This window comes from Acinonyx jubatus, chromosome A1, assembly GCF_027475565.1.
Source record: "Acinonyx jubatus isolate Ajub_Pintada_27869175 chromosome A1, VMU_Ajub_asm_v1.0, whole genome shotgun sequence".
Classification (NCBI taxonomy): domain Eukaryota; kingdom Metazoa; phylum Chordata; class Mammalia; order Carnivora; family Felidae; genus Acinonyx; species Acinonyx jubatus.
Genome location: NC_069380.1, coordinates 12,370,224 through 12,396,328, shown reverse-complemented (window position 1 = coordinate 12,396,328; position 26,105 = coordinate 12,370,224). Strand labels below are relative to the sequence as shown.

The 26,105-nt window shown below is 35.8% G+C and overlaps 1 protein-coding gene across 4 annotated transcripts in view; it reads left to right on the top strand.

The window, feature by feature from the left end:
- The window catches only part of STARD13 (StAR related lipid transfer domain containing 13), a 537,950-nt gene that overhangs the window by 196,859 nt on the left and 314,986 nt on the right, over window positions 1–26,105 (top strand). For 3 of the 4 annotated variants that reach the window (XM_053214230.1, XM_053214222.1, XM_053214218.1), the window contains one exon: window positions 25,048–25,081. In XM_053214230.1, coding sequence (XP_053070205.1) covers window positions 25,048–25,081 — 34 coding nt within the window. Of the gene's footprint in view, window positions 1–25,047; window positions 25,449–26,105 lie in introns of all 4 variants that reach the window. The other variant, XM_053214231.1, reaches the window with a different exon arrangement.

Genomic DNA, 26,105 nt, shown 5'->3' with positions numbered 1-26,105 from the left:
GGCTATCTCTCTCTGTCTCTCAAAAAAAAAAAAAAACTTAAAAAAAGAATTTATAATGAAAGAATGTTCTTTCTGTGTAGTTAACTTCATTTCCTTTTTCAGCTATGTAGAAAATTGTAAACGTGTCTCTAATGCTGTGTGGCTTATTTATAGTGCAAGGATTTGTGTTCATTTTGAAAGGATCTTTGAACATTTCACTTTGTTTTGCTTTAAGAAATGAAAATATGTTTGTCTGCATTGCAGATAGGCAAAAAATCAGTTGGTCACATGGCTTTTTCCCCAAGGAGCAAAAAGAAGCAGGGAGCCTAATGTGACTGATGGTGAATGTATCCACTTTGGTAATCAATTACTTCTGAAACACAGCCATACACATGGTATATTTTAGAATGGAAAGAGCCCTCTGAGGGACTATTAAGTATTCCTTTCCATTCTGAAGTAGAACTTGCTTTGTGAATCCAGCAAATAAAAAAGAATTGGGAATTTACTTAAATTGATCTGTGTGCTTGGAAGCTAAGGGTGAAATGTTGTGATTCAGCCATCTCTGTAATGCATTCACAGGAATTGTGTGCTGCTGCTCTACATGACTGGCTTCTATTTTTGCATCATGCAGAGACATCTTTGTAGCACATCTCTAGAAGCACATCTCTTCCTCTTTCTGTATGACTATATGGTGAGGGCAATTTCATATTTTTTGTCTTTTCCTATGAAAAATAACAGAAGCTTTTGGTTAAAAACCTTATGCATATCTTAAGATTATCTTAGCAGTAACTCTTTGAAAACAATACAGCTAGTGTCTTATAAACATAATCTCCTCTCATCCACACCCTTCTTGAAATAGATTCTTTGAGATTTTTGTGGTCAAGTGACTAGGGTCTTACTTCTGTCCCTATCATTAGCTCATTATATAAGATTGGACTAATCTTAAGCCAAATGTCTCAATTTCCTCTTACATAAAGTGGAATAATAATGCATTATTTTGCTGTCTTACAGATTGTCGTGTGTACCTAATACCTTTATTAAATATTCCTATCCCCTCTGCTCTAATATTACCTCTTTGTCAGCATATCTATTCATGTACCCAATGTCTATGGAACATTGTTCATTAAATAATTGTTGAATGAGATATAAACGATTTCAGTTTTAAAATTCCTACAGATACTCAGGTTGAGGGGTATTCCATGTGAACTAGACTTTCAGTAATTCAATAAGCCAAAATGTTGAAACATCTCTCAAAAGGGTCCCAAGACAAAGAAACAATGGCACCTCAACTTTGAAGCTTAAAATTATTGTTCATTTATTAATTGTGAAAGGGGTCATGTAGTATTGGTTAAAAATTGGGGCTTGGAATTAGGCAATCCTGCTTTTAAACCTGGTTCTGAAACTTACTTGTGACATTGCACAAGTTTCTTGAACTATATAAGCTCCAGTTTTGTTTCCTGTAATAGGGGAATAGTAATAATATATTCCTCATAATATTTTTTTAATGTTTATTATTTTTGAGATTGGGGGAGGGGCACAGCAAGGGGGACTGAGGATCCAAAGAAGGCTCTGCGCCGACAGCAGAGAGCCTGATGTGGGGCTTGAACTCACCGAACCATGAGATCATGACCTGGGCTGAAGTTGGACACTTAACTGACTGAGCCACCTAGATGCCCCATTTTTTTCATAGTGTTATTCTGAGGATTAAATGAGGGTAATTTATATAAAGTGCTTAGCACAATGCCTGACAGATACTAAGTATGTATATTAGGATATGCTAGGCTGTGGTAACAAATAGGTGCCCCAAATAAATGATGACTCAGCATATTAGTTTGAGACATATATTTTTGGTTAGCACATGGTTCATCTGCAAAATTAGAAAGGGAAGAGTAGAGAGGGCCTTGGCCAGGAAATTACCATATCACTTCTGCTCTTATTCTATTGGTAAGAATTACTCACAGGGAGTGGGAAGAACAGACGGTTGCTAAGTATTACAAGCTGAATCAATGGAATAAGCAATAAGAGATCAAAGCTAAAGATAAAAATGTTTCAAATGCCTGTAGAGATATCAGTGTTTTTAGTATCAATTAGGCATGAAGTAGGCTAGAAGTAGAAAATTATGAATTGTGATTTAGAATATTGAATTAGATGTCCAGAAGCGTAACCACTTAGGGGAGTCCTTCAGGAATTTAGAGATGTAGGATTATAGCTGGCACGAAGAATTCAGGGTGGTGCTGGCTTTTTTGGGAGTCATTCACATAGAACCAATGTGACTGAAAACAGTTGCTAAAAAGATAATGCACCATTTTAACTTCCCTTATTTCTGGCACCCTTGCCACTAGCTTTGCATAAGTCTGATGACTCATTAGAATTTTCCAAAAAGTGACTAGAATGTAAAGACCTTAATAACCATCCCCTTGGACAGTAGTTCAAAAACACCCTTACATCAGTCCCAGAGATTAAGGAGACAAAAACATTCATAGTATGAAAAATATTTACCATCTATAAAATGGAGATATTGAAAACATCTACCTCATTAGTTGTGAAGATTAAAATAGATGGTACATGTAAAGTATCTAGTGCTTGGACATGATAAGTTCTATCATCCTACTTACCTACTTCCAAATGGTTTTCTTTATTATTACTATTCCCTTAGCCTGAATACAGAACCCAAAAATATCCAACCTGTGACAGATTTAATAAGTGCCCTCATTTTGCCTTAAGAAGAGAGTCCTTGTACTATACTTATGTGACTTCCAATTTCAACATCAACTTCTGATATGATCCTTCCAGTTTTCTACAGAATAGCAAGCTTTCACGAGGAGGTTTCCCTTCTGTTTAGTGTACTCATGGAAAATAAAAATACCTGCTACCCAAACCATGCACTGATTTTACTCTTGGAAAAATTTTTATTTTTGTTTTTGCTATGATGTAGATCAGGGGTCAGGAAGACTTGACAAGTATGTGTTTCCCTTTTGGATTGTCTTAAATTTGTAGTTAAGACTTTTGAGTTCACAAAGTCTTCTGATTCCTAGAGTACTTTACATTTATGCTGCATTTTCTTCTTTGAAAGCAATTTAGAAATACCAACTAATGATATAATATTAGGCTACTTATCTAGGCTTACTTAGCTTGTTTGTTAGCAGTATTTTTGTTTATAGTTACTGTTTTCATGTAGAGATTTTCATTTAACTTCTATGCAGCCTATACATTTTTATATGATGTCAGTATGCAAGCATATTAAAGCTTGGTGAGACATAATAAAGTATAAACAAATAGTAAGCACGTTTATTTCATGGTATAATTTTGAGGCTGGAAGTCTGAAAATACTTTAAAATTGCTTGCTAAGAGAAGAGGGGAATTTTATAGTTATATTTTAGTCTCATTTTTCCCCTTAATGTCAACTATATTAACCTAATGATTGACAGGAATCTGGTTATGGCAGTGCCAGGTTATATACTTCTGTATTTCCTTTGGAAGGATAATATGTCACCTAGAAAATAATTGGCAGACTTTCCCCCCTAACCAGCCTGGTTACACATCTGTGGGATAACACATGCCATTTCTTCAGGGAGGCCATTTGAACTGTTGCAGGCCAGATCCTGTAAGTTCCATCCTGATTGTAATGGGAACCAACTATGGGGAGGAGTGTTATCCGATGTATCTTCATTTGAAGCTTATTTTGGAGGATGAACTATAGAAAAACAGGAATGGACGCAAGAGGACCAATTAGGAGACTGCTAGGAGATAGATCATGGTGAGTGGTAGAAATAAAGAAAATAGAAGTGAAGGTTGTAGAAATCAGGATGGAAGAGGAAAACTGAGGGCATGAGGGGAAAGTAGAGTGAACAGGACTTGATAATGAATTGGATGTATGGAGTGAGAAAAAGAGGGGAAGCAAGGACAGATCCCCAGCTTTTGACTTGAGGTTATGTTTTTACCAAAGTAGGGAAGATGGAAGGTTTTAGTGACTATCTGCAATCTGACTTCCCTGTTAGACCGAGCACTTCTAGCAGGATGGGACCATTGCATCTAATGTGGCATTTAGCACATAGAAGGCCTTCGGCACATTTTTTAAATGAATAAAGAAATATATGGTATGATTATGCAAAAGTAGAATCAGACAAGCACAGATCTCCAGTATTTCAGTTATGGCTTTAAGGGCATTGCGGCATGGACACAGATTTCCTTCCAGCTGTGAACCTTGGTGTTATTGTTTATCCAAAATAAGTTTTGGAGGGACACATATGTGAAAATAGTGGACTTGCATGAGTGAGAATATTTTGTGCTTCACTAGACATCTTACCTTTTTAACCCTAAATCTTTTTTAAAAAAAATTATTATTGACATATTTATATACAGACAAAATTATAGACTAGTATAATAAAGCCTCATGTATCCATCCCTCAGCTTCAGTAATTACCAACAAACTAGTTTTGTCTCATCACTATTCTCTTTCAGCTCATTTTGAAGTAAATTCCAGACGTCACACCATTTGATATGTATTTAAACAACCACTGACCTTACTTTATCGTTATGCATACATTTTAACATCTAATAGGGATAACACACAATTTCCCACCAGGTTGCCTGAGGATCCTACAATATAATATGAGGCTGCACACATTGCTGTTTGTTTTGTTTTGTACCTCCAGGCCTGGGTTAGCACAGCCCAGATCTCTGTGTTACCATACTGAGTTCTATGCAGCTGGTTCTGCTTTCTCTGACTTTCTTTGGCACTTCTGGAAACTTGAAAATCATTTCCTTATTCCTTTATTCACCAAACGTGCTGCCCATGTACTTATTAAGGGTAAGGCACTCAACTAGGTACAAGGAGAGGCATAGAAGTGTATAACAGGACTCCTTCCCAATCATAATTTAAAATGTGAAAGAGTACAGGTAGTATGCAGATTAATAAGGTGGTATGTGATCTCTAAGAGTTAAGTGAATGGTCTGGACAATGAATATTCTAAGAATTGGGAACAGGGAGTTGATCATTTCTGGTCAGGATGAACAGGAAAGATACCAGGGCTGAAGCAGCATTCAAACATATCTTTAAAGAATATTAAAGTTTTTAGGGTGGACTTCATTCCTGAAAGAGAGAGTAACATACATACAAGTTCAGAGGAAAAAAGGCAGAATATATAGACAGGGAAGTAGGTGATAGAGCAGATGAGGCAGCATTCAGGTTTGTGACAGAGAAGAACGGGTGGTAGGCTGGAACAGAAAGAGAAATAATATTCAAATTTATTTCTCCTTTTATTGTGGTTGTGTTTATAACACAAAGAGAAATTAGAAAAAATCATTATAGTTTCATTCTGTGGCAAAGCAAATTACAAGGAGATGGCTGCTAATTAAACTATCTGGACTTTAACAGAAGGTGGACATGTGATGTTGTCTACATGATAGATTTATTTCTGATTCTACTGGACATCCTACAAAATGTCTGTATTCTAGGTTTTAAATTTCATACAAATGTGCATATCATGACACATGTAAACAAAGAAAAACCAGTATTACATATTTAAATATTTCATCTCAATCTTGAGTTGTCTGTAAAAATCATCCTAATCTAAAAAGCCTAAACCATAACATAACTTTACAAAAACCCATGATAAGCAAGGGTATTGTTACAAACTAACACCCCATCAGGGGTGGATGATACTTAAGATGCTAGTAAGCAAAAAAGCCGGAAGAGACCTGTACTACTGTAGAAAAGGCAAAACCCTGAAATAAGACTTAGCTCAAATTTCAGGCTCCCGCTGAGAGGCCTTTAATTTCACTGAGTCTGGGCTTCCTCATTTGTAAAATGTGGGAATAATAATAATGCCTGCCTCACACGGTTGATGAGGATTGGATGACAAAACCTAGTACCAGCACTGACCACTGCCTGGCACAGAGCAGGTGCCTGATGTATCCTTTATGCCCTTCTCTATGAATTTACGAGAGATACACGTCACAGGATTTTTTTTTTCACTTTTAAAATCAGTGTTTTTTAAGCAGCTTTATTGAGGTATAATCAACATATAAACTGCACACATTTAAAGTGTATAATTTGATAAACCTTAACATATGTATAAACCCAGGACACCAACACTGTAACCAAGGTGGTGACCATATCCTTCGCACAGAAGGTTTCCTCACGCCCCTTGGTAGTTTCATTACTGTCATCCTCATGGAACCACTGACCTGCTTTCCGTCATAGTAGGTAGTTTGCATTTTCTAGAGTTTTACAAATATGAAATTATTCAGTATGTGCTCTTTTTTGTCTGATTTCTGCCACTCATCCTGATTGTCTTGAGATTCATCTTTGTTGCTGCATGTATTGGCAGTTCTTTCCTTTTTATTGCTGAGAGCATGCCATTGTATGTCTATCATACATATTTACATTTTTAAGCAGGCTTAAAATTGCCAGGATTTCAGATCACATAACATAGTTTTAAAGTATATAACTGGCAATTTTAGTTTAGTGCAAAAAAGGTATTGCTCTTTTTGTTCACCATTTTTTAGTTGATTCTACAGGATGCTTTAGAAATCCAGCAAAAAAATAAACATGCTCGTGATTTTTATTTTTTAATTTGGGATAGTAAATGCTCTATTGGAGTAATGAGCCAGCGGTTAGTTTTAAAAATGAAAGTGATATATTGTCAATATTGAAAATTTAAGAAATCCAGAAAAGCACAAAGAAGGAAATAAAATATCAGCCCAACCCCATGACCCAGAAACAACTTTCGTTAATATTGTTGACCTTCATCCCATAAATCTCTTGACAGATAGAAAGGAAACAAATAATTTTGCAAAAACACATTTGGGACTTCCCACTATCAGCTAAGATAGAATAATGGGAGCTGGCTAAATAAACCCTCCCATTTTAGATAACAACAATAACGACATCAAAAACAGATGAAATATATAAGAGTGGTTTCAGACATGGGTCATCTGGCAGTACAGGACAGTGAACCCTAGAAAAGGGGAAATCAGTAAGTTGAGCCTGACAGTTGCTCCCGTTTACTTCCTGAGGAAACTTTCTAGCAGGTGCAGGGAGGGGGAACCCAAGCAGAGCCTGATTGTCTGCCTGACTTGAGGAGTCAGTGTTGGGCCACACAGGAAGGCCAGGGCAGCTAGAATCCAAAGGACAACACTAAAACTTCACAGAGAGACAGAGCCCCCTCAGGGTGGGGGGGGGGGGGGAGGTAGGGGAGCCTGAGCCTTAAATCTGCAGCTGAGTACTGATCAGCACATACTGGTGAAAAAATTACCCAAACCCAGGGAAAGAACCACAAGAAAAGATCAGAGGTAACAATCCCACAGTTTACCCAGGGCTGAGAATAGTTTGTGCTCTCTTCAGCCACAGTTAAAAAAAAAAGTCCTTGTAATTCTCAGGAGATTGGGTAGTATACTCTAAGGAAATTGCTTAAATAATTGGGAAAAATGAGCCCTAGAATAAAGACTGCTCTGATTTCACATAAAAAGCTTAACAGCAAGCTTTGGAAGGATTAAATCATTTCCAACTAAGCTAACTACATCCCAGAACAAAGCTAAAGAATATTTATAAGAATATAAAAATATTCAGTGCTCAACAGGGAAAAATTCACCAAGACTGACATTCAATTAAAAATTACGAAGAAGGCAAGGAAGCAGGCAAATAAGACCCATAACGAGGAGAAAAAATTAATTAATAGAAACAGGCCCAGAAATGTCATAGATAATAGAATTCTTAGACAAGGACATTAAAACATCTACTGTAACCACACTGCATATGTTCATGAAGCTAGAAGATTAAGTATATTAAGTAGAGACATAAGAGATACAAAAACTTCTAGTAATGAATGAGATAAAAAAAAATGCACTGCATGAGACTAATAGCAGTTGAGACATGACAGAGGAAAATATCAGTGAGTGAAACTGAAGACATAAAAACTATCCAAAATGAAACACACAGAAGAGTTGGGGGAAAAGAAAGAGCACACCTCACCAAAGAAGTTATACAGATGGTAAACAAACATATGAAAAGATGTCATACAACGTATGTCATCAAGTGAAAACAAACAGATACCACTACGTGCCTACTGGAATGGTCAGTGTCTAGAACAACAACACAGCAAATGGTGATGAGGATGTGCAACAATAGAAACCCTCATTCACTCCTGGGAATGCAAAATGGTACAGTCACTTTGGAAGGAAGTTTGGAAGTTTCTTACAATATTAGTCATTACAATATTCTTACAATATTACTTTTACCTTGTCATCCAGCAATTGTGCTTCTTGGTATTTATCCAAAGGAGTTGGAAACTCATGGCACTCAAAACCTACCCATGAATGTTTAAGGCCATTTTATTCATAATTATCAAAACTTGGAAACAACCAAGATGTTCTTCAGTAGATAGTAAAAATAGATTAATAGATAAATAAACTGTGATACATCTAGACAATGGAATATGATTCAATGCTGAAAAGAAGTGAGCTGTTGGGCCATGAAAAAACTGGGAGAAACTTGAATGCTATTTCTAGGTGAAAGAAGCCAATGTGAGAAAGCTGCATGCTGTTTGGTTACAACTATATGACATTCTGTATAACTCTATAATTGTGGACACATGTCATAGATTGGTCTAAACCCATGGAATGTACAACATCAAGAGTGAGCTCCAATGTAAACTATGGACTTTGGGTGATAACAATGTGTCAATGTAGGTTCATCAGTTATATGATTATACTACTTCATTGGGGGATGTTGATAGTGGGAAAAATTGTGGGTATGTGGACAGAGGGGTATGTGGGAACTCTCTATACCTTATACTTAATTTGCTGTAAACCTAAAACTGCCTTGAAAAATATAATCTATTTAAAAAAGTCAGTTGCCTATAACTTCAAGCATCCACGTATACAGGTAATTAGAATTTACAAAGGGAAGGAGAAAGTGGAAACAAAAGTATTTAAATAAATAATGACCTGATTTTTAAAATTTGATGAAAACTTCAAACCACCAGAACCAGTATCTTCAGTGAACTCCAAGCACAGGAAATTTGAAGACTACACTAAGGCACATCATAATGAAATGATTTAAAATGAATGATAAAGAGGTAATCTTAAAAGCTGCCGGGGTGGGGGGTGGGGGTGGGGAAGATACATTCCATACAGAGGAACAAAGATAAGAATGACCTCAGATTTCTGTCTGGAAACAATGCAAACCAATGGAGCGGTGTTTAAGTACTGAAAGAAAAACTGTCAAATTAGAGTTCTATGCCCAGAAAAAATATTTTTCAAATAAAAGTAAAATAACAGCTATATTATGCATAAAAAAGTATTCATCATCAGCAGAACTGCACTACAAGAAATATTAAAGAAAGTTCTTCAGGCTAAAAGAAAATGAGACTGGATGGAAATTTGGATCTACAGAAAGGAATGAAGAGTGCTGGAAATGATAAATATGTGGGAAATGCAAGTGAAAATAATTATAATCTCTTTAAAAATAATTGAGTGTGTAAAGCAAATAACAACATCAATGTATTTAGAGATTTGTAACAGATACAGAGGTAAAACGTATGACAGTAATAGTCCAAAAAGAGAGGGACAATGGAAGTATAGTCCTGTAAGTTTTATGTACTATACATAAAGTGGTATGATATTACTTGAAGATAGATAGATTAGTAAGTCAAAGATGACGACTGTAAACCCTAGAGCAAGAACTAGGAGCTCTATCAATGACAACAACTATTAGAAAAACCCCAAAGAGTTATAGCTTATAAGCCAACAAAGGAGATGAAATGATTCCATAGAATATTTATGTAATGCAAAAGAAGGCAGACTGAGAGACAAAGGCAATTCAGTAAAGAAAAGATAGTCTCTTCAGCAAATGGTGCTGAGACAACTGGATGTCCATATGCAAAAAACGAATCTGTGTCTGTACCTCTCACCACATGCAAAAATTATCTCAAAAGGGATCATAGAGAAATGGAAAATCTAAAACTATAAAAATTGTAGAATGAAACACAGGAGAAATCTTTATGACCTTGGGTTACACAAGGATTTCATGACACTAAAGATAACATATAAAATAAAATTGATAAATTGGACATTTTCAGTATTAAGAACCTCTGCTCATCAGAAGATTCACTGAGAGAGTGAAAAGATGAACCATAGACTGCAAGAAAATCTTCACAAATCATTTATCTGATAAAGGACTTTTATCAATAATAAAGAACTGTAAACATGCAATAATGAGAATACAATTAACCATTTAAGATTTTTTAATGCTTATCTATTTTTGAGAGTGAGAAAGAGTGAGAGAGAGCGAGCACAGGGGAGGGACAGAAAGAGAGGGAGACAAAGAATCCAAAGCAGGCTCCAGGCTCTGAGCTGTCAGCACAGCGCCTGAGGTGGGGCTCGAACTCGCAAATTGTGAGATCGTGACCAGAGCTGAAGTCAGACGCTTAACTGACTGAGCCACCCAGCTGCCCCACAACTAACCATTTTAAAAATGGACAAATAGGGGCTCTCAGGTGGCTCAGTTGGTTGAACCTCTAATACTTGATTTCAGCTCAGGTCATGATCCCAGGGCCAAGGGATTGAGCCCACATTGGACTCTGTGCTGAGTGTGGAGCCTGCTTAAGATTCTGTGTGTGTGTGTCCCTCTCCCCTGCTTGCATGCACTCTCTAAAAAAAAAAAAAAAAAAGAAATAAAAAGGATAAAGAAAAAAATATATGAATAAAAAATGGATAAATACTTTGAAAGACACTTCATCAAAGTAAGTATAGAGATAACAAATAAGCACATTAAAGAGACTGCATCATTAATTATTGGGGGAATGCAAATTAAAAAATATTAAAACCACTGCATACCTGTTAGAATGGCTAAGATTAAAGAGACTGACCATTCCACGTGTTGGTAAGGATCTGGAGTAGCTAGAGCTCTTCTGTACTGCTGGTGGGAATGAAAAATGGTACACTTTGGAAAAGAGCTTGGCAGTTCTTAAAAGGTTAAATACATACCTATCACATGTTTTCATCATTCCACTTCCTTGAGAAAAGAAGAAAATATCAATAAGAAGAATTACAGGTGGACGTTCATAGCAGCTTTAATTGTAGAAGCCAAAAACTGAAAACTACCTAAGTTGTCCATCAGTAGAAGAATGCATAAGCAAATAGTGATATCTCTATATAATGGGATTCTCAACAATAAAAATGAAAAAGAACTCTTTTTTTAAAAAAAATTTATTTATTTATTTTTGAGAGAGAGATAGAGAGAGAGGCAGAGAGAGAAGAAGAGAGAGAATCCCAAGTAGACTCTGCACTGTCAGTGTGGAGCCCAACACAGGGCTCAAACCCACGAACTTTGAGATCATGACCTGAGCTGAAATCAAGAGTCGGATGCTTAATTGACTGAGCTCCCCAGGCATCCCATAAACAAAAGCTTGGTACATAAAACAATGCGAATGAATCTCAAATGCATTATGCTAAATAAAAGAAACCAGAAAAAATAGATACTACATGAAATAATGGTCAGATCAGTGGTTGTCTGAGGACTGGAGGTAGGAGGCAGGAAAGAGTGTGAGTGATGATTACAAAGGGACAAGGGAACTTTCAAAAGGCAGATATGTTAATTATTTGGGATGATGGCTTTGTGAGTATGTCCAAATTTATCAAATTATAAACTACATCATAATGTATAATTATATAAATATACATTTATATAATTTGTATATATAAATATATACATCATAATGTATAACTATATAAACAAATATATATTTTTATATATTTATATATATTATATATTTATATATATTTATTTATATATTTATATAATATATATTATTTAAATATTAAATATTTATATATTTATAAATATATACTTATATGTTTTTAAATATATAACTATATAAATAAATAATGTGGCATAATTATAATATTAGTATAATTAATAAACTAATAATTAATATTAATAAATTGCTGATAAAACATATAATAATTACAATATAACATAATGCATGATTGTAATAATTGTGTATAATTGCATAATTGTGTATAATTGCATAATTATAAATTATGTAAATATACTTACATACATATAGATATATATAGTTACATACATAAACTAAATTACCAGTTTATTCTATGTCACTTATACCTCTACAAAGTTGTAAAATTGAAGAAAGAAATGGTCATGAGATTAATAATAATAATAATAATAATAATAATAATAATAAAACATGCTCTGTAGATTGTTCCCTGCTCAGAGGACCCCTTCCAAGGGAGTGACTAGGCTTTGAAATCCTGGGGTCATCTATCAAGAGGAAGGTGGGTCTTTTGTAACTTAGAAACCCAGAGGAACCCTCTTTGTGTAATTTTTTTTTCAGCAGATGTTGCCTTTTTCTAATTCATGGAAAAGTTCTCTTTGTGTTTGCAGCAATCTTGCCAAATCTACATGTAATCATCATCATAATTTTTTATAGTTCAATTTTATTTGATGGTAAGAAAAAGAATCCAGTGAGAGTAATGGAGTTGCTAACCTTAAAAGTTTCTATACACATGAGAAAGCAGGTCATAAAGATTCCTTAAAGTTAATAGAAGACATGAAAACCATTAAGTGATTGGGTTTGTTATGGTTTTGTAAACTACATAATTCAACTTTAGTATCTGCTAACTCTTGTTATAAAAGATAAGGAAATCAGCACATTTGTACCTCCCCTTACATGCCCTTCCCCACACTTTTTGAATTATGGTTTTTATATGATTATTTTGGCATTGTCAGGATAAAAACCTAACTGTGTGAATTATAGTTATAAAACTAAAACTATGTAAGCCTGTGTAAATACCTTGATTCTGTATTTAAATGGATTCGGTGTCCACTACCTGTCCTTGTATCATGGTTTCTCCAGCTCTGATGATTTTTCACTTCTATCTTCCTCTTGGTAGTCTTTGTTAACAAACTATATTTTCCAAGGAGGTGCATTGGATATTCCTTGAATTCTTGCAATCCTACCTGTTGTTTTTATACTTACAGAACAACTTGATCAGGCAGATGTTTTGGGGCTCACATTTTATTTTACTAACACCTCTGTAAACAAATGTTCATTGCTTTCTGGTTCGAGTGTTTCCATCCAGACACCTATATGATTCGTTTAAAGGGCAATATCAGTCAGGTTCACTGACACTTGACATTGTAGATTTTCTGGAGCACAGTGTGTCCTATCAAGTAGCAAAGTTAAGTTGTTCTTTTATTTCAGAAACTTTTCTGCTACTATTTGAATTCTGTGTCCTTATTGTTCTCTTCTCCAGAACACCAATTCTATGTATGTTACACTTTTCTTTTTCTTCCATATTTATCCTCATACTCTGTACACAATCACTTTCCACCTCTCAAATTCTTCAAGCCTAACTACTGCCTGTGTTTTCTGTCTAAACTAATTTTTTTAGTTTTGTGGCTTCAGATGTAGTTTTAACATCTTCAACATTATTCTGTTTCTCTTCTAAGAGAGTCTCTTCTCTTCTAAGCTTAGGCCTTAGCTTTTAAGTGGTTTCATAATACATTGTTTTAATAGGTATATGTCTTTTCTTTAGCTTAAACACTTGTAAGAAAAGATCATGTGGAATATAATTTCTTTGAAATGATGGAGAATGATCATTGTGAATTTTTATTGAGTTCTTCATGTAATTTATTTTGAGATGCATGTTCGCTTATGTTCTCATCCTCCTACCCTAATCTGCTACCCCCTCTCCACTTTTTTCTTCTGAGTTTCTTTGTACATGTCCCTCAGTGGTTCCTCTGTGATTGTTACTCATATTTGAATATTACCTACTGATTTCAAAGAATAATATGAGCCTAAGACTGAGGTGGAGGACAAACCGAGGACTCTGCTGTCTTATAATAAATACTCTGTTACCAAATCTGTTATTTCCTCTCAATTTTTTGGATATTCTTGGAGAACCTCTTAAGTGAAGGACAAGATAGTAAATATTTTAGGTTTGCAAGCCATACAGTCTTTCTGTCAACTACTCAACCTGGCTGTTGTAACCTGTTATGGACTAAACTGTATACCTTAAATTCGTAGGTTGAAACCCTAACTCTCAATGTGACTGTATTTAGAGATAGGGCCTTTAAGGAGGCAATTAAGGTTAAATGAGACCATCAATGTGAGGCCCTAGTCTAATAGGACTGGTGTCCTTAAAAGAGGAGGAACAGACACCAAGGATGTGCATACACAGGAAAAAGGCTATGTGAGGATATAGTGAGAAGGTGGTCTGTGAGCCAAGGAGAGAGGCCTTAAGAGAAAACAACTCTACCAGCACTTGATCTTAAATTTTCAGCCTCCAGAATTGTGAGAAAACAAATTTCTGTTGTTTAAGCTACCCAAACTGTGATATTTTGTTATGGAAGCAGCCGTAATAAATAAATAAATAGCCTGAAAGCAGCCATAGAAAACATGTAAACAAATGAATATCGCTGTGTTTCAATAAAACTTTATTCTCGGATGCTGAAATACAGATTTCAGAAGTTTTCTTGTTTCACAAAATATTATTCTTCATTTGATTTTTTTAACCACCTAAAAATATAAAAACCATTCCCAACTCATGGAACAAAAACAAGCAACGGCTGGATTTGACCAGCAGGTACTAAATGCAACCCCTATGCTAAAGGAAGGTTGATTCCGAGTGAAGCCTAGTGAGTCACAAACCTTTGTGTTAAGATCTGATGATTGGTTATTCCCCCTGGTCCTTTACCCTCATTCACTTCTGGGTATAGAAGTTAATATGGCACATTAGCCTGTGCTCATGAGCCCTCTTCTCCTGCCTTCTTTCCCTGATAAGGAACTGCACACAAGAGCACTCCCTGCTTGTCTCAAATTCTCCTAGTACTGGTTATTCTAATCAAAGGATCATTGGCTAGACCTTCCACTATTGTGACGCTTATTTCTGGAGAAGTCTGCATCCTGTTCAGAGTCTGAGGTTTGGGGCCACTCTCAGCGCCCTCATGTTGGCAGAGCTTTCCATGGTAATTGACTTCTGTGTTTCATAGTCTGTGGTTTAGGCTTATGGCCATCTTCTTGTTATACTGGTGGTGGAGGGTTTGGGTTTTTTCTTTTTTTCCATTATGTCTTTGGTCTTTAAGGTACTGAAGTACAGTAAAAGATCCTTTACACACACACATCTTTGAATGGAAGTCAACCAAATGCTTCTGGACAATTAAGAATGTGTCTTGTTTTCTGTCTTCCCAGAGCGTAGCCCAGAGCTTGGCCCAGGGTTAATACCTGCTGAATCAAAAATCTGTTTTCCCTATGAAATACTTCCCCATCTCTTCTATCTACACTGAAACTGTTCTCACACGTGCCACCATCATCTCTTCCTTGCCAATTGCACCAATCTCCGAACTGGCCCCTCTCATCTGCCCTTGCTCCCCTTCAATTCATTCTTCACTTTGCAGCAAGCAATCTTATATCACAAATATGAGCATGCCACCCAAAGAAGTGCTCTTTATTCTTAAGATAAGGCCTGGAACCAGGCATATAGAAGGCATTCAATAAATATTTGTTAAATCAAAGATTGTGGGAATCAGGAGCCTCAAGCCATTGAGTTATAGTATCCTCTTTGGCAGTTTATTAAATCTGTCTTTGCTGCAGCTTTTCTGTTTGTAAATACCTGCTTATGACCATAAAACAAAAGCAAGATAGTAGGTGAATATTTTAGTTAATTTCTTCCAAGAGGCAGATACCAAGTAGGATTAGACATGCAAGAGATTTATTGAGAAAGGGAGCAGGGAAATGTGGGAAGAGCCTCCATACAATATCGGAGGTCTGATACCAGTGGGAGGAGAGAGGGAATAAGGAGCCACAGAGCAGTTCCAAGAAAGATTTAGCCAGGCCAATGGGAAATCCTGGAGCAAAGTCATCCATAGAGAGTGTCCTGGCTGGAAAGGGCCTATATCAATACCCCTACAAAGTTCATTCACTGGGTCAGAACAGCCTTTGTGAAGTGCAGCATCAGCACTAAATGGGTGGTGGTTCCAGGGGGGCATTAGCTCCCTGAGCAGAAGATCAGAGTAGTGTATTGTTATAATTGCCACAAGTAGGAACCCCTTGAAGTTAGGAGAGGAGGCATTAACTGAACACAAGAAAAAAAAGGCGTCATTCAGTAGTTGTTCAAGGACTGTCTGCTTAGCTTGGGGGTTTCATATCATAAACTCATCAGCCTTGCCTTTTAAGTTCCTTCTTCCTGCTGTGTTCCTTTCATCCTTTTCACTACTCACCAACACCTTTATTCAGAGGTTGCAGGAACAGAGAAGCAAGAATTCAGACCATTTTTTCAACAAATAGCAGGACCAAATAGCCCACCTCCCCCATTTTTATTTTCTTTAGCTCCTTCTTTCCTCCCTCCCTCCTTTTCTTCTTCCCTCCACTTCTTTCTTTCTTTCTTTTCTTTCTTTCTTTCTTTCTTTCTTTCTTTCTTTCTTTCTTTCTTTCTTTCTTTCTTTCTTTTCCTTCCTTCCTTCCTTCCTTCCTTCCTTCCTTCCTTCCTTCCTTCCTTCCTTCCTTCCTTCCTTCCTTCCTTCCTTCCCCTTAGTGGTAAAATGCAGCAAAGTGTTTATACAAGTGTTTTTGTCTAAAGATGATGTTTAATTATATTTTGATACATAATAGTTTTGAAGTCCCAGACCTGCATTAGCACAAACAAAATTATATTATTATTATCTCCTAGATTTCATCTCTTATTCTCATTTTGTTAAACTATTGATTTTTCTGTGACTTTCAAATTCAGAAGGAAAAGGGTGCTCCAGGAAAGCCAATATCACCAGTGTTTCTTCCATACTCAGAAGAAAATATGTTCTTAAGAGTCATTTTTGTTTTTTAAAGTACTTAGGATTTATTCAGGAAGTTACTTGAGCTGAGGCCAGACAGAAGAACAGACCATCCAACTTCTGACATTTTCCAGGGCTGTGTGTCCAGAACGTGGTGACCCAATTTTTCTCCGTTGGCCTATATTAAGCTGAACATGTCACGGCCTAAGTCATCAGGCTTATGAGATGTTTCGTATTTTTAAACCCAAAACCACTCTTATAAAGAAAGTGAAGCATTAAATAAAATATGCCACTATAATTTTTGAATAATCGTAAAAGCTGGCAGTGCTGGTCTATAAAAATAAACCAGAAAGCCAATGCAAATAGGCCTATGAAGCAGTCAAACCCAGGGGTTGCCCAAGGAGGCCGGCCATGTGGTAACAGACAGACCAAACTCTTGATTTTGATTTCTCACTTATGTATACCTAAAAGCGAGGTGGGGTTATGATTACGATGGTACAGAATTGGGGTGTGGTAGAATTCCTGCTTTTCCATAACTTTCTTAATGGGGGGAAATATTTTTAAAGTTAGAGATGAAACTGAGTATAGTAGTTGGACAGAAAGATATTTTCATATAGACACACATAAGTGTTCACTTTACTCGTTTATTTAGAATGCATTGAGTAAGCATGTTATGTGCCCAGTCTGATCCTAGATACTGTGGATCAGAGATGGTCCACAATTTTTAATTTAATCTTTACATTTCTATGCAATCTCATTCAAGTTGAGAATATAGTTTCTTCCTAATCCAACTGGATGTCCAACAGCACACCCAATTGTAGTGAAAGTTTTTTACTACTAACTTTAAGGTGTTCTTAAACATGTTAACCTCACTTATCTAAGTCAGTTAATTATGTACTGTAATAAATTCTTCACAGAATAGCATTCTAGTTAGTTTATGTGTGTATGTCTTATATCTTCTAGATTATCAAATCTTGGAGTTTTTTACTCACCCACAAATTGTCTTAGAGTGAATCAGCCCTCTTATAAAGCTAGATAGCTAGGCCAACACATTCAAAGTATTTCTCACTGAGCCTATGATATTACTTGGCTAGGAAATCTGTGTTTAAATCATGAAACCAAACATTTTTTATGATTATTAAATAATTCCAAACTAAATAAGGAGAAAAAATGTTTGATTTTGAGCTGATTAATTCATACTGCCATTTCTCCATTTTTAACAGATTAATTCATTGGATTTGCAGTCAGAGTTTTGTTTTTTACTTTGAGTGTCTCATAACATGATATTATTACTCATAACATAATATGTTATTACTATCTGGTAAATGTGTAAGTATAGTCATTAATTTTCAAATTTTCTAACAAAATGTAATGAAAATTCATATGATGCTTTATAGTATTGCATTGATGTTCCCAGATACGTAGTGACATCTTCTAGAGGAAAGGGTCAGGAACTGGTATGTTGGGGTCAATCTGGGGCAGCCCAAGTCCAATGTCCAAGTTGGAAGGGGACACTCAGTACAAGGTCTAAAGGAAGGAACACAGGAAGTCTGAGCAAGCAGGACAAGACCCATATTTTTGGTTCATGGTCCAGAGACAAGAGGAACATCTGGAGGCTCCATGCCAGTCTGGTTGTCCCAGGAGCATTGTGCTCAGCTGCTGCTTTCATACAGACTCCTGGTACAGGCTGCCTCAAATCAAAGGATTGGTCAGCTTTGCCTAGTGACGCTATGGTTGTATGAAAGATGGAAGTTTTTAGGTCCTTATTTTTTTTTCAGTTCTGGAAAACTTAATTAAAATATTTATCCAGATGTAAAATTCCTTGGATCATTGTTTAAAATGAACTTTATTAACTAAACTGGATCCAGGAAAATTCTATAATCAGTTTTGTTATTAAGAAATGAATTTTTATTTGAGGCATTCCTTTCTTCCTTCATTTATTCATTTCTGGGACTTGGTCCAAAACTTATATAAAATATACACACAAAGAGAGAAAACAAGTGGCCTCTTTATATAAACTAATCAAGAAGGAAATGAAGCCACCCAAATGTGGCCTATGCCATCTGTGCTCTGTGATAAATAGCAAAACTGCAGTCATGTTTTTTCTTTAAATGTTAACTATAAAATATAAAATCCTTTTTATTAACACCAGATGTCAAGAATGCTTATTAAAATGCCATGGTTTATTAAATAACATCATTTTAGACTCACTGAGCCAGTAAAGACTGGTGGGGTTTTTTTGCATTTAGATTAAGCATCTGAAATTATGTATTACTTACCAGATCTATCCAAATATGTGAATGCTAATATATATATATACACCAAAATTTAAATTTAGAAGTGGAAAGATTTATACATCATGGGTTTGACCAAAATATTTTTAAATCTGCAAAGTAGATTTTCATTTGGCTGTTATGTTTAAGATTTATTGAGATTTTTATATGCATGAAAAAGGCATTACTTTATGTATCTCAGGTCTAGAGGAAAGCAGAGAAGTTCGAATAAAAAAAAACAGTAGCTCTAAAATTATGTATTTTCTCTATCCTTTTTAGCAGCCTTTTCTTTGGCTTTCATAACAAACGTAATTGTGAGGAAATCTATTCTCTTCTGTTTCTCCACATTCCTCACCAAGTAAGAGTTCCTACAGCCTTTTCTCAAGCCGAGTCAGGGAAGGAATAGCTTTGAGAACTACTATATAGAATTTTTGCAGAAATCAGAAATAAAGAGTTTTGGGAAATTTCTCTGCAAGCCCATGCTTGGAATATTTTGGATTCAAATTTAAAGTCAATAATGAGAGTTTAACATGGTGATTAAGGAACATTACATATTCATTTTTTTTCTTCATGATTTGATACTTTGGTTGAACCTCTCTTAGCAGGGCTCCTTGAAATGATTCTGGAATTGCAGAGCTTAATGCTTTGAATATTTTCTTTTCTCTTTCATTTTTGCATATAGTTTGTACATGACCTATTAGGTAGCTAACATGAAGATTAGGAAAGTTATTTTGAGATGTAAATTCACCTACATCAATGTCAGTCAGCCTTAAATTACTTAGGCCAAAGTCAGTGTTTAATACTCATCTCTTGTATTTATTTGTCCAAGGAAACCAACTTTCTAATGGTGATCTGGTGATTAATCTTATTTGCTCATTGCTACTTAGACATTATTTTGTAATGTTTAAATCAGGGTCACCCCTGAATATTATTTATTGAGTTTGAAACCAGCAGGTGTATTCTGGAAAAGTAAAGAGCAAATAGTAAAGTGGCTTACATGTTTACCTAAGAGTTTATTTTCTTTGGTATTTTATCTGCTGCTTTGGGTTTTAAAGGTTTACTATGAGAGCATTAGGAACAAATGGGCCCTTTGTTTTTCAGGAGCAGCAGGTGTTGAAACAGCTTTTCAGTTTAACTTGGACAATAGTAGTTAATGTATTTATTGACTTGATTGATCATTACATGCCCCAAGGACGATAGCCTCCCAATAAAAATTATCTGGATATTTTTATGGTTATCTGGTATTGTTCTGTTCATTTAATCTGTGTATTTGTCGATGTGGGCAAGGGATACGTGTCTGGGTAAATTTGCTGCAAGAAGCAATTGCACTTTAAATCCAGCCATATCATAAGACAATTCCTAAAATGTTGTTATTCTTAAACCATGTGAACATGGATTTATAATTACCATGGCTTTAGAGGTATTAAAAACTTAATACCTTGTGGAAGATCTCACCAAATGAGGCAAATGATTCTTAAACTTAGTTCAAAGGAATTTACTATGAGTTATCCATGAGATAATTCTAACAGTTCTAGAGTTCCTAAATCTCCAACTTTAATGATTTACTTGCCCCAGCCATCTATACAACAGAGACAAAGTGTCAAACATGCAGCATAACGCTAGAAATGTGTATTTCTATATACTGATAAAGCACTCAACAAATACTTACTGAATAAAATATTCAGAGAAAAAAAACCCATTGGTGGGCTAGAGACATTTAATTAACTAACCTGGCATCAGTGAATGGCATTATCCCACATTCTGCTCCCAAGTGCACCCTTGTTTCTTATGTTTAAAAAAAATTTTTTTTAAACGTTTATTTTTGAGAGAGAGAGATAGAGCATAAGCGGGGGATGGTCAGGGAGAGAGGGAGACACAGAATCTGAGGCAGGCTCCAGGCTCTGAGCTGTCAGCACAGAGCCCGACGTGGGGCTCGAACTCCCGAACTGCGAGATCATGACCCAAGCCGAAGTTGGACGCCCAATCGACTAAGCCACCCGGGGGCCCCTTTAAAATTTTTTTAAATATTTGTTTATTTTGTAGAGGGGAAGGAGGGGCACAGAGAGACACGGAGTCACAAAATCCTAAGCAGGCTCCAGGCTCTGACCTGTCAGCACAGAGCCTGTCGCAGGGCTCAAAATCACGGACCACAAGATCATGACCTGAGTCAAAGTCAAATGCTTAACTGATTGAGCCACTCAGGCACCCCTTTTCTTTCTTATGTTTCTGAAACTGACTATAATCTAATGATAACTTTAGATGAGTATAAATAACTGTCTCCAAGTTAGTATCAGTTCCTTTATTATCTGTCCTTTAGTCACATTTTAGATCTTAGACCTATTCTGTTCATGTGATGTTTCTAATCTAGGGTCTACAGTGCTTCTACCCTATCATTTGGGTTTCCAAATAGAGGGGTTTGAGTTACAATAGAAGGCATGTATCTAGAGAGTTTTATGTGTCTTTTTTAATTGTGAAAAAAATGTATATAACATAAAATTTATTATGTCAACCATTTTGAGTGTACAGTGTAGTGGCAAAAGTACATTGACATTGTCATACTACCCCCACCGCCTCCATCTCCAGAATTGTCTCCATTTTGCAAAACTGAAACTCTTTCATCAATAAACAATGACTCCCCATTTCCTCCTCCTTTGGGCCCCTGCAATCTAGTGGTTTTTAGTGGAAATTACTATGCTAAAATATTGCTGTATATCTATAAGGATATTTATGCTCACCATCACATTTATGAATGTTTAGGACTGACGGATTACAGAAAATACATATGATATATTTATTTTTTGCCACATCAGTTTTCTGAGGTAATGGGTGTCCCTACTTCTACTTCTAACTTTTCAGGTACTATTTAGATGGTTACATGTGTTAAGGGTTCAATTTTAAATATCTCTAAAATCTTGGAACTTCAGTAATCTCTTCCAAATATCTTCAGTTTTCAAAAACACTAACTTTTGTTGCATTAATTTCAGGCACTTAATTTCTACCTTTTTTCTCATCATGTCATTCAGCATTAATGTTTTTCGTATTTCCATGTCAATTTATGTATTTATCAAACGTAAACTCTATATACCTTTTAATGTAACGTTCTATACTTAAGACTAAATAATACTCAACCATACTTTTGTCAAATGGTCTATTTTATCTAAGAATCCCTATTTCATCTGGGTTGCATTGATTTATTTTGGAATCAGGTAATCTGACTTTCAGTTCTTCTGTCAAGGATTATTTGTTATTAATGTATGAGTGGCTATGTTAGCATTCAATCTCAAGGAGTGGTGGAGGAAGAATACTGAATATGTTTTGTTTTCTTTTTAAGCCCTCAGGCTGAAATTTCTCTGCAGTAATTGTTCTCATAAGTCAGAGTTTTTAAACAGCTGAGCTTCAATTCTGCTTTATTTCTTTGTATGATGATTATTTCTTTGTATGATGATTAAATATTATTATGATATTTAGAAAATAATTCTTAATATTTTATTATGTTCACATAACAAAAGTTACTTTCTAATTTTATTCTACTTGCTATTCCAAGTCAAATAGTCATTAAATAAATTTGCTTCCAAACCAAGTCAGAACCATTTAAATATGCTATACTGCTATCTATAGTCAGGTTGGATTCTTTTTAGAGCAGTGAGTAGTCACCTAGTGGATGTTACCTGAGAAATGTAGAGAGAGATTTTTCTCCTCGGTCTCACATGTCTGAAATTTTACCATTAGAGTTTCAATACTTGGTGTCTGCTCTCAGATGGTACCCTTTATTTTTATTTTTATTTTTTTTGGTAATATAATCACCTTTTAATAAATAATGACAAAAATCCTATGTGTTTGTGAATATATGTATGTATGTACGTGAGCTTATATACTTTTTTATGATAACATGAGCATAGAAAAAAAGACAGAAAGATACATCTCAGGTTGTTGGTGTGGGTTACAGATGGTACCCTTTAAAATGTGAAGATCCTTGGGAAAAGTGACTCTTCTTATTGTCAGTCACCAACTCTTTTGTGGATTTGTTTTATCCAGGGTAAGTTCAAGTGGAGGTATAGAATAAGGTAAGAGAGACAGAGAGAAGGAGAATAAAAAATAGGTAGGAACTGAGGTAACAAGGACAAAGCTTTAACTGCATCAATAGTTTGCCTCTTTCATCGCTGACTCCCATGGAGTATCATTTACTTGATGCTTTGAAAAAGTCAGTAAAATTTAGGTCTCTTTTTCAGAATTTCCTTCAGAAAAATCAACAAATATCCATTGTATGTCTCTTCCATGCCACAGTTGCTGCTCAGCACCTCACATGAATTATTTTACTTACTCCATAAAGCAACCCCATATGACTGACAAGGGAATGAGGTTCAAAGAAATTTGATAACTGTCTGAAGGTCATGTGGCTAGTTACTATCATTCTGATTGCTAAGCATATGATCTTCACCTCTAGACTGTATTTATTCTTAGGATTAATGGGGAACCATTGAAAGTTTTCAAGAAGAGTGACCTGATGAAATTGTATTTTAGAAAGTTCACATGGGTGTGACTAGTTTGGAGGGGACTAAGACTAGAATCAGGCTAGAAGTTAGGAAGCCATTACAGTTATCTAAGCAATATCTGAATGTTGCTCATAGGTGGAAGGAGGAATGAAAAGAAGTAGATGGATTCAAGCAAGATTTGGGAATAGGCATCAACAATGTATTTAGAAGGCCAGGAAAGAGTCAAGGATGATCCTTGGGTTTCTGATTTGAGCAACCGGGTAGATGGTTGTTTTAGTCAGTTCAGGCTGCTATAACAAAAATACCATAACCTGGATGGCTTAAACAACAAACATTATTTCTCTAGGTCTGAAGGCTGGAAGTGTCAAATCAAGGCACTGGCAGGTTTGGGGTCTGGTGAGAGCCTGTTTTCTGGTTTGCAAATGCCCGTCTTCTCGCTATGTCCTCACATGACAGAGAGAGAGAGAGCTCTGAGCTCTTCATCATCTTAAGGGCATTACTCCCATCTTGGGGGATCCACCCCCATGTACTTATCCAAACCTAAATATCTCCCAAAGTTCCCATCTCCAAATACTATCACACTGGGGATTAAGCTTCAACATATGAACTGGAAGGTCAGGGAGACAATCAGTCCATAGCAATGGTGAAGCCATTCACTAAGATGGGAACACAGAAAAAGGGTCAGCAAGAGACTGTGGGGGTGGGGTGGGGTGGGGGGTAGATAATGTTGAGCTTTGGACACATGGAGTTTGAGGTGTCTGTGAAATGTCCCAGTGAAGATGTCCAAAAACAGTTTCCTCTATTGGCCTGGAGCTCAAGGAAATAGATATGGGCTGGAGGTATAAATTTGGAGGCTATCAAAATATGGATGGAAAGTAGATGAGATCACCCTGGAAAATGTGTAGAGTGAGAAGGGAAGGCCCTGACCAATGCCTGACAAAACAAAATAAAACAAAAGTAAATGAAATCAACATATAAGAAGGGCACAGGCAAAGACAGAGCCCACTGAGAAAATGAGAAGGAACAGCTAGAGAGGTAGAAAATACAGCAAGGACAATGTAGGAGAACAAAAGCCCACAAAAATAAAATTTCAGAAAGGAGGAGTGCTCAGCTGCCTTAGCTGTTGGACTGTTAACTGAGAAAGTGAGGTAGGGACTGGTTTTAGCATTAGGAGGTGACACAAGGGCAGCAGAGTAAAAGATAAAAACTAGACTTCAGTCTTCTTTTGGCTACTAAATGGATGCATAGGATTACATAATACAGAGGGAAAAAGTTAAACACATTTCCCTTGTGAATGACTATTTTAATTATGTTTATTATTCCAAATGATTTGTCCAGCCTAAAATCATTCAATCCTAATACCCATGTGGGAATTTTATTTTCATTTCTGGAGATCATTCAATTCTAATTTTACAATCTGATGGGTTTTTTTTTCAAACTTAATGATGTCATTTTTGATGAAAGCAGTGGAATTTTGAGATATTAAGATAGTTGTGATTTTTCCTTGCAGGTGCTCTCTGGCAAACGAAGCAAAGAGAGAGCAGGTAAGTCTCCTTGATGAAGGATTTTTTTACTCTATTTGCTTATCAAAGTTGTTTGAAGAGCCTTGCCTCATCACTATAAATTTAAGCATGACACGAGTTTTGCAGAATAATCGATAGTCACAGTGTAAGGTTAAATTAGAATATGTCCTACATCCTGAAGACTGGATCAGTTCACTTAGTTTTCTGCTAGTTGTCATTCAGCCATATTATGGGTTTAATCCTCATTTTGAAGAGATAGTTTTTACACAGAAAGAAATCCCTTTGTCTAACCAGTGTTTATCTTGAAAATATACTGTGGATTCCATATAGAGTACACCTATATGGAAACAACTGCCTAGAAGATGAGTCTTCCTGACAATCATGAAAGGTAGCCATTTTTATTTGTATGGCTTCCATATTTGGAAATGTTCTGTGTAAATCAGTATGTTTTGCACCTTACTTTACTTAATTTCTTATTTAAATAACTACATAAAATAACAGCTGGCAACTCCCTGAACCACAACTTCTTACCAACTAGGTAGTAGCTGTTTGTATTATTTCAACGGTATTTTTTTTTAGTTGAGCAGTCATTGTGGACACATCATTCTGAACTTTCTCATTTTTCCTTACTTCATATGGCCATTTAAAGGCTTGTACATAGAAGAAAACCACTTCAAAAACTATGTGATTTTCCACTATACTTTTCTTCTTATATTGAAGATTATATGCTTTTAGAGGAGTTCAAATGTAAATTTAAAGCTTCTTTTCTCTAAGTTTATATCTTTAAAGCATGTTTTGGAAATAACCCTCTCAAATAATGCCACTAATTATAATCCTCTAATGCTGTCCTTGTTTGGGTGACCATGATTATGCCCATTTTTCCATTATTTCCATTTTTTTAATGCTCCCTTTTCTTTAATTGTTGGAGAACCAGTTTTAGTTCATTATTCAAAAACACAAGATCTCAGCTTCAGTCAGATTGGATCAGTATCAGCATTGGATCTCTGGGATATTGTCATCTGCTGCTCTATCTCTTAGGGAGATT